At 43.0% G+C, this 10,262-nt stretch overlaps 1 protein-coding gene across 2 annotated transcripts in view; it reads right to left on the reverse strand.

The window, feature by feature from the left end:
- rcor2 (REST corepressor 2) overlaps window positions 1-9,748 on the reverse strand; it is a 14,138-nt gene extending 4,390 nt beyond the window's left edge. The window contains exons 1-10 of one of the 2 annotated variants that reach the window (XM_034856511.1): window positions 9,482-9,748; window positions 6,035-6,160; window positions 3,932-3,988; window positions 2,746-2,826; window positions 2,321-2,373; window positions 2,000-2,161; window positions 1,552-1,676; window positions 1,130-1,196; window positions 655-894; window positions 162-239 (exon numbers count right to left, since the gene is read on the reverse strand). In XM_034856511.1, coding sequence (XP_034712402.1) covers window positions 162-239; window positions 655-894; window positions 1,130-1,196; window positions 1,552-1,676; window positions 2,000-2,161; window positions 2,321-2,373; window positions 2,746-2,826; window positions 3,932-3,988; window positions 6,035-6,158 — 987 coding nt within the window. In that variant the 5' untranslated portion in view covers window positions 6,159-6,160; window positions 9,482-9,748. Of the gene's footprint in view, window positions 1-161; window positions 240-654; window positions 895-1,129; window positions 1,197-1,551; window positions 1,677-1,999; window positions 2,162-2,320; window positions 2,374-2,745; window positions 2,827-3,931; window positions 3,989-6,034; window positions 6,164-9,481 lie in introns of both variants that reach the window. The other variant, XM_034856512.1, reaches the window with a different exon arrangement.
- Window positions 9,749-10,262: the final 514 nt, after the last annotated feature.

The raw sequence follows: 10,262 nt of genomic DNA on the forward strand, positions 1-10,262 counted from the left end.
GCAAGGGAGAAAAGGGCAGATTACGACTAATCTCAGTCCCACGAGGGATGAAATAATATCTGGAGGGAGATGGGGAAGGGAAAGAGGACGGCGACAAACTGAAGAGACATCAGAGACGAGGAAAAGTGAACGTAGTCCAGGAAATAGGACGAAGGACTTACCTCAGCTGGTTTGAAAGTGTCAACACCTTCATTTAAGCTCTGTTTTAAACTACTGTTGTTCTGTTTAATAGACTGGACCTGAGAGGACAAAGGGCACAGAGGGGACAAAGACAAAGTTTTACTTTAAACATGCAGTTGCATTTTAAAATTCTTCTTGCAGCAACTCTTCATTTTCTGTTGTTGAAACCTGCTAAAAAATGGTAAAAAACAAAGCAACCCCCTCCTCCCCAGTGAGACTGAATTCATTATATCTGGCACATTAAAAGGTGGCAATTTATTAATGTATTGTTGCGCTATAAATCTCTCGAGGAGGTGTTAAATTTCACCTTTACTGGCAGATCCATAGTTACACATACACTGAAATCCTTTTGGTTTTCACCAAAACTACCCGCAAAAGTAGAAAAGTACAGTAGCTGTCAGATGCTCTGATTATTTAAGGTGCACTTACACCTTCAGTTCAAAGGGCCAGATTACTCCTACTGAAGGTGCATACCTGTCTCTTGAGTGACACCAACTGTGTGTCCAGCTGTCGTATAGTAAGCACCCCGGCATTGTGGGAAGCTGACACCGACATGATGTCTCCCTGCTCCAGGTACATGCCTTTAGGTGGCCTGCGGCGGGCTCTGAGCGGGTGGTGGCGATACTGCGCTCCGATATTTTCCTTCTTCACCGGCCCAGAGCGACTGGGGGTGGCCTTGTCAGTGTTGGCATTGTTGGGATTCTGTTTGACTGCCTGTGTAGACAGAGAGCGGTTCTGTCAGAGTGACACCTGTTTACATGGACAGAAATTCAAGAAGGCAGCAGCATTCCAGTCATGTATAATGAATGAAGTTCAAATTGAAGGATAGAGAAGGCATCAACTTGGGTAGGCTCCTCTCCTCAGGCAAGTCACGACTAATAAAACACACCAAAAAAATTTTTAAACGAGCATGCGCACGCACGCTCAACAAACATTTCACATTGCTCACCTCTTTCTTGGCGTCAATCTCAAAGTCACTGTCACTGCCAGGGTCTCCTTCCTCAATCTCATCATTACTACAAGAAGAAAGAAAATACACATTACCAAGATTCTGCCACTTGTCTAAATTAAAAAGTGTCTGACTTCATCAAAGTATTTTAAAAACTGCTCCAGAATGTCAACTGAAAAGGACAACTTATAATATCAAAGTATCTGATTTGCATTCATGAGACTCTTGTTTCCTAGTAGGACGTGCTTATCGAGTGTCCTTTGACTACCGAGCTCTGGAAATGTCACTTCTCAGAGGAGTAGTTTCTGACAACTTAATGTTTCCTTCCTGCTCAGTCCTTCCTCCAACAGTCATTCTTCTTTCTGTCCCTCCCTGCACCCGTCTCGCTCCCTGCAGGGGACGTTTCACTGTATGTCTCATACCTGTCGTCTTTCTCTCTCTTGCTGACCAGCCTCCTGGCCTGTCGGTCCATGACAGAGGTCCTGGTCCTGGTCTTCTTCCAGCTGTAGTAGTACTTCACAAGGCTGGCGATCAGCTTGTCTGGAAGCTACACACAAACACAGAAATCACTCAATTGAATTTCAAATATTGAATTTTTGAATTGTTTTTGGGCGTCGATGGCGTTCGGTGGCCACAACGTGGAATGTAGACAAAAAGCGGCGTGGTTGCTTCTCCGTCGCCATGGTTTTCAACCCGCCAGTAGCACGTCAGGGAGATAAGCCAGTTTGTGATTGGTTCCCGCTTAATTGTGAACTGAAGCAGTAGAATTAAACGCGCAGGTTTCCAGACCAACCTGCAGGGCGAAATCGAATTGCCGACAGAGTGGGCGGGGCTTACCCTGTCTATCCCCCCCCCCCCCCAGTCTCTCACCATCTGCTGGATGCGGTGGAAGCTCTTGCCGTGGAAGCTGAAGGCCTGCTCAAACAGCACTTTGTCCTCCACTGTCCACTCGTCTGGGAACGGGGTGAAGTTGGCCAGGTCGGCTAGAGAGCGCTCCACATCATGTTTGTGCCATAATAACATGCCCAGGGCCTGAGAGCACAGACAGGACAAAGACAGCGTCAGGCAAACAGTGACAGGTTAGAACAGAGAGATATAAACAGGAGCAGTGAAAGAGAAAGATTTTACATTGGGGGTTTTCTGGTGCATTTTGATAGGTGAAAATGAAATGAAATTTGCAGTCTGCCGTACCTGCTCCATGTTGTATCCGTGTTTCTCTTTAGCCATCAGTATGTACTCGTCCACTGGGATTAGAAGAAAGACGAAATGGGTTAAAAAAAGGAAACATTAGTATAAGGAGGTTTAGTGCAAGAAAAAAAATAGAAACCACAATAGTATAGTGGATGGAGAAGGATGGGGGAATCCAGGTAGAGAAAGTAGAGAAAAGAGAAGAATAAGAAATGCACAATAGAGAGAAAGAAAGATGAGGACCATGAAATAAATAAGGGAAAGAGATGAAGACAAAGAAGGCCAAAGAATGAGAGAAAACAAGTGGACAGGAGAAAACACAGATTTAAAGTTTTAATTGCTATTCTCTAGTCAGCATACAGCCATTAAACTGAAGGTCACACTGTTAAGCTTGCAGGTGTGTGTGTGTGTGTGTGTGTGTGTCTTACACATTGCATCAGAAAGCTGACTGTTGGGACGCCAGACCAACATGCTCCTCTCGTCCTTCTCATTGTAGCGGGTTGGACTGTCTGGAAAAACAAAAATGACATTTTTAGCATTTAAATGTATTTATTAGGGTAATGTGTATATTTGAATCTCTCTTTTAAACCCTCCTCCACTGCTTATGACCCCCCCCCCCTCTCTCTACCTGATTGTCTACTTATCTATCTTCCTATTAACTTTCACCGCTCCCTCTTTGCGTGTTTTCTCCTGTCTAGGCTCCATCTCTCTCTTCGTTGGCAAGAAAAACGAGGAGGAGACGGTGGTGTGTCAGACTCTGTGGGAATTCGCCACCTGTGTTCTGCCAAAATCTAGACGTTAAACTAGAGGCTGGTTTTTCCTGCTTCGCCCCTCACCTGGTGCCATCTGATGGTTGTGGGACAACTTGGTCTATGGTGATTGATCGCAGTGTTCAGCCACTTTACATCTACCACGACTTCTACAAGGAACCAGGATTCTTCAGTAAGATTTAAACCTGTCCACTACCCATGAAATTGTTGTCAAACAAACAGGCTGACAAACTAGCTTTATTCTCATTCGACATCACTACGGACTGTTCTGAAACGTCCAAAAAAAAAAGAAAATGGATGCCTACTTCCTACGCAGGTTGCTAAACCCACCTGACAGCAGGAGACATTAGTTCCGACTGGAGGAGTTTGTATAGTTGCTACTCAAACTGAACCGTGTCATTGGTGATGCTAATTATTTAACACATTTCCTAACTTTTAAGACTTTAAATTTAGCGTCATAGGATTCATTTAAGGCCTTTCAATATGCCACAGACATGGGCATCTATGTAACCCTGTCAATCCAAGCTGTGTGGAGGAAGCGTCACTCTTGTATTAAATGTCTCTATATTTGCATTTCTCATTACAGAACGAGGACAACCTCTGCACCACTGGCAACTGTCTCCATTTTTCCTCTCCACTTCCTGGAGAGACGGGAAGACAGTAAATGGTCATTCGACCTTCACTTCTCTCATCATCTGCATTCCCCTCCTACCTCCATTTTCGATGTCCTCCACATTACTGCTCACCTCTATGTCTCCTTCTCAGCCCGGATTTCCTCCCTCTCTCTATTCATATTCCTTTTCAATCATCTCTTTTTCTCTCATGTTTTCCTCTCTCAGCTTACCTGGTTTGAACTCTGGGATCTGAGCCTGGTAGTCTCCCCCCACTCGGATCATACTGTCTGTAGAGAGAGACACACACAAGACGTATATGACTTTCTATTTCCCAGAAGGATGGCTAGAGCTGCAGAGACAGAAGAGGATGGGGGACAAGTATTCCAGTAGTATTTCCCAGGACGTTGCAGAGCTGGATAGACACAGATAACAGGAGACACAAGGAGAGTCATCTACAGCATGGTAATCATTTTTTTAGCTCTGCCCTCTAACTGGCTTCACTATTGGTTAATCCCATCAGGGCTCTGCCTCTGCAATAGCAATATTTATGTTTACCAAGTTGTTGAATAAATATCTGACACATTGAAACAATAGCTGCAGAATACTTAATCTGAGCTAATTGAGACCCCGTGGTTTGTGAGAAAAACATCTTTACGAATATGCCAAGTACACACAACAGCACAGGCCTAAAAGCCTTTCCTGAGTCATTATGTCGTTATGTATTTTGTGAAACTAAGGACAAAGGGTTCTCCAAAGCAGTGCTTTGGCTTTGAAAAGCTAAGTACAGTTTAACAAACTGATGTCTGTCCTACACAGAGATTTCTTTATTGTGGGATCAGGGTTTGTGGAGTTGATAAGCACTTTCTAGCAAAGTGAGTTTTTTGCCCTCATACATCAGAACTTGATTGTAAATGATTGAGTTGATCTCTCAATCTTTTTCAACTTGTTAAAGGTCAGAGTGACGTGCTGCTCTGATAACCTTAATCATTGAATACATTGCCTTTGCTGTGTAAAGTAGCACCGATGCTTATTTTCCCTGATGCCTAATAGGCCTAATTACATTTTACATAAACGTTATTTAGTGGAGGTATTTCAGGCAAGGTGGGGCACTATAAAACACTGGGAAACCCTGGGGATATGTAATTAGTTTGCAAAAGTGCAAACAATCCTCAAGTTGTCAGCCTGTAAGAACCACACAGGAAGCCTGCTTTTAATCAACTATAGAAATGATAGTGTGGTTCTAATGGGTTTAAAAGACGAGGGACTGCTGACTGTTCCAGTCTTCCCTTATTCAATTTCCTTGATCGTTCTAATTGTGTTTTCGGAACAATTTGGTTCAACCAAGATACCAGAACGTTTTTAATCACAGCATTTAACTTGACTCTTTACAAAAGAACAAGTCAAAGTCAACAGAAATAGCATATATCGTGATAAATACCTTTATGCATTACATTTTTATCGTAGCAACATTTTCAGCACGTTCATCACTAAGTGACAGAAATACCGACAGAGTGAGAGACAGAGAGAGAGAAGTTCAACAAAGCATGGCAAACATTAAGTAATTAGTGCAGTGGTGAAGAGGGTAGAAGGCAAGGAGTGAAGAGAGGGGCATGGAGGCAGACAAGGAGGAAGAAGAGATAGATTACTGTTTCCTTAGGGAGAGAGGACAGGAAGGGAGGAGACGGGGATGATAGAAACTGGAGTAGATGGTAAGAAATGGCTGGAGACAGGAATGAGATGACTAAAGAAGAAATAAGGTTGGATGAAAGGAAAAAAGGGGTATGAAAGGAGGCAAGAAATGAGAGAAAAAAAGAAAAGATGGAAGAAAAAGACAGAGGTGACTGGAAGACTGAAAATGGATGGAGGTGGAGGCAAGTATGAAAGTGGGGGGGTGCAATAACAATAGGGATGGTGGCTTAAAGTCTCAGCCATACATCAACAGGGGGAAATCTGGGTAGTGAAGTGCCCTTTAACGCTAACTACCTAACCATTCCATTTAAACTGTTTGATCTAATAAGATATCTTGTGCCTAGTGAGATAATGCTTCAAAAATGAAAGATCCACAGCAAGTCAGTGGGTGAAGGAGAAAATGGAGGGAGGAAAGATATCTGTGGGCAGAGGATAACAAGGATGGAAGAGTGTGGGAAGGGAGGGGAGGACAGAGGAGAGCAGTGTGCAGGGACTATAGAAGCACTGCAGCAATGCAAAAAATTCAAGCAGAACAGCTGGCACGATGTACATCTGCACAATGGAAATGTGTGTCTACTGTAGGTACACTTTACACATGCTGTAGATCATACTTCTGTTTACTGTGTGTGTGTGTGTGTGTGTACCATGAGCATGCTCTTCATCGCTGCTCTCCTCTTCAGAGTGTGGTTGGCTGTTGCCGTTGGTTACAGTCTTTGCTCTGCTCCTGGACAGGACCCCGGACCCCGAGCGCTCCATCACCGAGGGCATGGCTGCAACACACACACACACACACACACACACACCAGCATTCATCAACGACGTAGCTTTTCCGTCTCCAGTATGATTCACTCTCCCATTAAAATATAACTGAAGTCTTTTTTATTCATTAGCAAGTTGGCTGCTGTTATTTTTCACTTGAACCCCTATAAAACCTAACCCCCTCTTGTAGTAGAACGGCACCTTCTGCTACCTTGGAAGGAATCCCATTATTTTCACTTGGGCTGAGTTTATTTTCCCAACGCTGGTTGTATGATAACTGATTTACACTCAACAACTCTCAGTTCTTTCTCCTTAACCTTCGTTATCACTCAATAGCTAGAATTTGGTGTCTCGCTAATCAAAAGGACCTTGTGATCAGTTCCGTGGCACACAGTGAAGATGCCATGACATGGCCTCTGTTTGTTAGATGAAACTCATCTCTTACCACCTGCAGGATTAAAGCTCGGTTCAACACACAATCCACAGGCACCTCTTCTTGTTCATCACAGGACCCACACTGATTAACTCAAGTCTTCCTTTATTACTCCAGTTAATTAAGAACATGCTCCTGCTATGGGGGCACCACCACTAGAGCTGACATACCAGGGCTCTCTTTTTCCAATTTAAAATGTGTATATCACTGTGTGTCAACAGGATGTCAGGGTTTAGTGGGGCTCTAAAAACTGTGCTAGCAGCCCACCCTAACTCAGTGAATGTAACTGCTGGAACAAGGATTTTATTTAAAGTGAATCTGTCATATCATGGCCAATATCCAATATGCACGTCAGTATCAGTGATTTTGAGCCGGAGGATCAGCCGGGTGCATCACTGGGATCGATTCATCATTTAAGTTTTCAAGCAAACCTGTTGAATATTTCATTGTTTCAGTTTATAACTGTGAAGATGTGCTGATTTTCTTTGTCTTAAGTGATAGTAGACTGAATATTTTTACCTTTCGCAGATTTTATGAAAATGTCACCGTGGCCTCTAGGAAATTGGGTTTACCATCCTTCGGTAGTTTCTGATATTTTATAAACCAAACTTTAAAACGATTAATGGGAACATAATCAGCAGATTATAAACAAAACGGTTCGTTTCAGCACTATTCTGACATATCAAAGGGAGTAACTTAAATTGCTGACATTGAATAATGTAGCCTACTAAAGATTTTTAGAACTGATATAATTAGGCTAGTAGATTAATCTACACAAACTATTTTTTCAGATATTGCACTATTGGTTGATCAGAACAAGCTGTCTGAACAGGGTAACTCCGGCTGTATATAAATGATAATGGCCATCTGTCACTGTTTTAACCATTAATGACCATTAGTTGCAGCCCTTGACATTTTGTGTATAAAGTGTGAAAATGTGAAGTTGCTTTTGCCCTGGCCTCATATTCTGTATATGAATATTCAATTTCACTATTAAGGTGTTCACCATGTAATGTAACGTCCTCCCATGCCTCTTACTACATGCTAAGTTAACCACAGCTTCCACATCTGATGAGCGGCAGCATCTGATAAAACAACGTGCCATGAAGGGGACTCCCGTTTTAAGAGCTATGTTATTAGGTGGCCAAGCCTCGTTTCCTCTCCGTATCTCCGTGCCAGTGAGTCTCCCAGCAGCACAATGGACTAGACTAGACGGTCAGCCCAGGACACAGCAGAAAGTACCCCACTAAACTCCCTCCTCGCGCACAAACGCTGCGGTTCCAACCGCCAGGCGACCACACAGACACAATGACCGATATCACTCACCCATGTCAGAAGACGCAACTTATGTGCACCGCATTTTAAAACCTTACGTTTGCTTTCATTCCCAAATCACATCAGCAACTTCATCTCCAGTTTACTCCAACTAGGACCAGAACAAAGCCCGGGCGCAGAGTTAGATGACCGACATGAAGGTCCTATTTCTCGGATTCTCCAGGTTAAACATGACCTATAATGCTTCTGCAGAGGGTGAGGGGCAATCTTTAAACCCCGAGAGATGAATTCCCATCCACCAAACTCCGGTAGACAATACAAGTGGCTGAGGCTCTCTGGGGGTCTTTGTCTATCGCGGCTCCCGGTGCCCCCCCCCCCAAGACTACAATAGCTGCCCTCTCTAACTTCACTGGAAACTCAACTCATTCAAACCTTGACAAATCTATGTCTATTTACTGATATTTCAATGGATTAAAATTAGGGACATCGCAGAAGCTACAGGTATAATGGAGACAAAGTGTAATCCCACCTCGGTTCACTTTCAGAGAGAGTTTTAGGGGGTTATGTTAGCCTCGGACACCGCCACGATAGCCTCGATCTCTGGCAGACCAAGCAATTGTTCAAAAGTAATAAGAACTAAAACTATTATACAATTGCTAACCCGACTAGGCAGGATCTATTTGTCCTAAGTATTTCTCCACCACCCGCTTATGCTTAGTACCTTGTAGTATATTCACATCTCACCACCACAAGGAACTTTTCTCCTATAACTTTCAACATATATTTATATATGCTCCAATTACAGTCTCTGGTTATGCTACACAAAACCAATCCATACTACACACTGTTATTCAAGTGTAAGGTATAGTCTATAAAACATATTCTTTCTGTTCTATATCATAAATGTACAGTCTGATTCAACACTCCCCATTGATGCATCATTTATACTCATCCTTACAACGTTGACAATAATATTCCTAAAGTGAATAAAAATGTGCTCATGGATTTCAGGAATAACTTTAGAGTGAGCTTGTAGTGGTTTTTGGGGATTTCAATAAAGCTAACTCGAGAATATTACCTATTTATAAAGCAGCATTTTACAATGTATTAAACCTAACCCGTCTTCTATAAATTAGCTCGTTAATCAATAAAAACATATGAGGTGGTGAATATGCACGCGGTGCTTTATCTGAGCCACGTTTTGCGAGCTAAACCACATTTGACAGGTTTATTCCTGAACAGTTATGTATGTTGTGTGTCAGACTTTGAAGTCCTTTTGTTTTCCCCACGCTTACGTTGCTGTTACTAGCCTACTACTGACGCTACTGACGCTGTGTCTTCTGCTGGCACCAAGTAAAAACTCGCTCTCGGGGTTATTATAACTCAAGTTGGCGGTCTCTTTTAGGACGTTTAGCTACAAACTGTAGCAGTGTGAACAAAAGTATTTTCTTGGGGCTGAATAATAAAAACCAGGCGACATTACCCTCCTCTCCAAAGTGCAATCTCAAGTCAAATCTAGTTGGTCGATGGGATGCTAACGTTAGCCAGTTAGCTTGCGGCTAGTACCCTCGCGTTACATTAGTAACGTTAATAGTTGGAAGTCGAGATAACAGTCACACTGTACCTGTGTTTCGTTTCTCTCCGCTTTCCCGCACTGAAAACTTATCTGCGCCTCGTTCCGCAGATTACAATCCTCTTCGAAGCGCTAAAAGACAATATAACATCTAAAACGGCTTAATTCTTGCCTAATTGATGAGCACATTCAGTACAATGAAGTGAACTGCATGGATAGATGGAAGCAGCCGTGAGTGTGCGCCGGGGAGACAGACAACACCCGGGGAAAAGTGAAGTGGACATCCGCCCCGATGCGTTCGCCTCTCCCAAGCAGCCGTTTGGATTGACAAAAAGTAGTCCTATAAAACTATTAAGTGTAGCATAGGCTACCCCTAATTTTGTATTGTGTTGCTTAACATGTAATGTGACACATCAGAGTTATTCATCTACCTGCATTTCGTACTGAAAGGCTTTGGCAAAAAAACTGGTTTTCAAAACTGCCTGCTATTTACACTATTCCATTTTATTCACAGTTGATCTCGTTTAAACAAAAGGAGAAAGACGGCGTAGTTACACGTTGTATAAACATAATCCGTTATAGACCATAGACATTACTCTTAATCTGCCATCTAAAATCCCATAAATTAGGGACTACTTGCCAGTGTGTCGGCGGAGTGATTCGTCAGATGTGCATCTCTGTGCTTAGGCAGGCTGTCCAGACTTGTACTGATGTATGCACGGTGGAGAAAAGGGCAGACTAGTGGGGTACAGTTTGTGTGTGTGTGTGTGTGTGAGTGTGCGTGTGTGTGTGTGTGTGTGTGTGTGTGTGTGTGTGTGTGTGTGTGTGTGAC

The sequence above is a fragment of the Etheostoma cragini genome, chromosome 19, assembly GCF_013103735.1.
Source record: "Etheostoma cragini isolate CJK2018 chromosome 19, CSU_Ecrag_1.0, whole genome shotgun sequence".
Classification (NCBI taxonomy): domain Eukaryota; kingdom Metazoa; phylum Chordata; class Actinopteri; order Perciformes; family Percidae; genus Etheostoma; species Etheostoma cragini.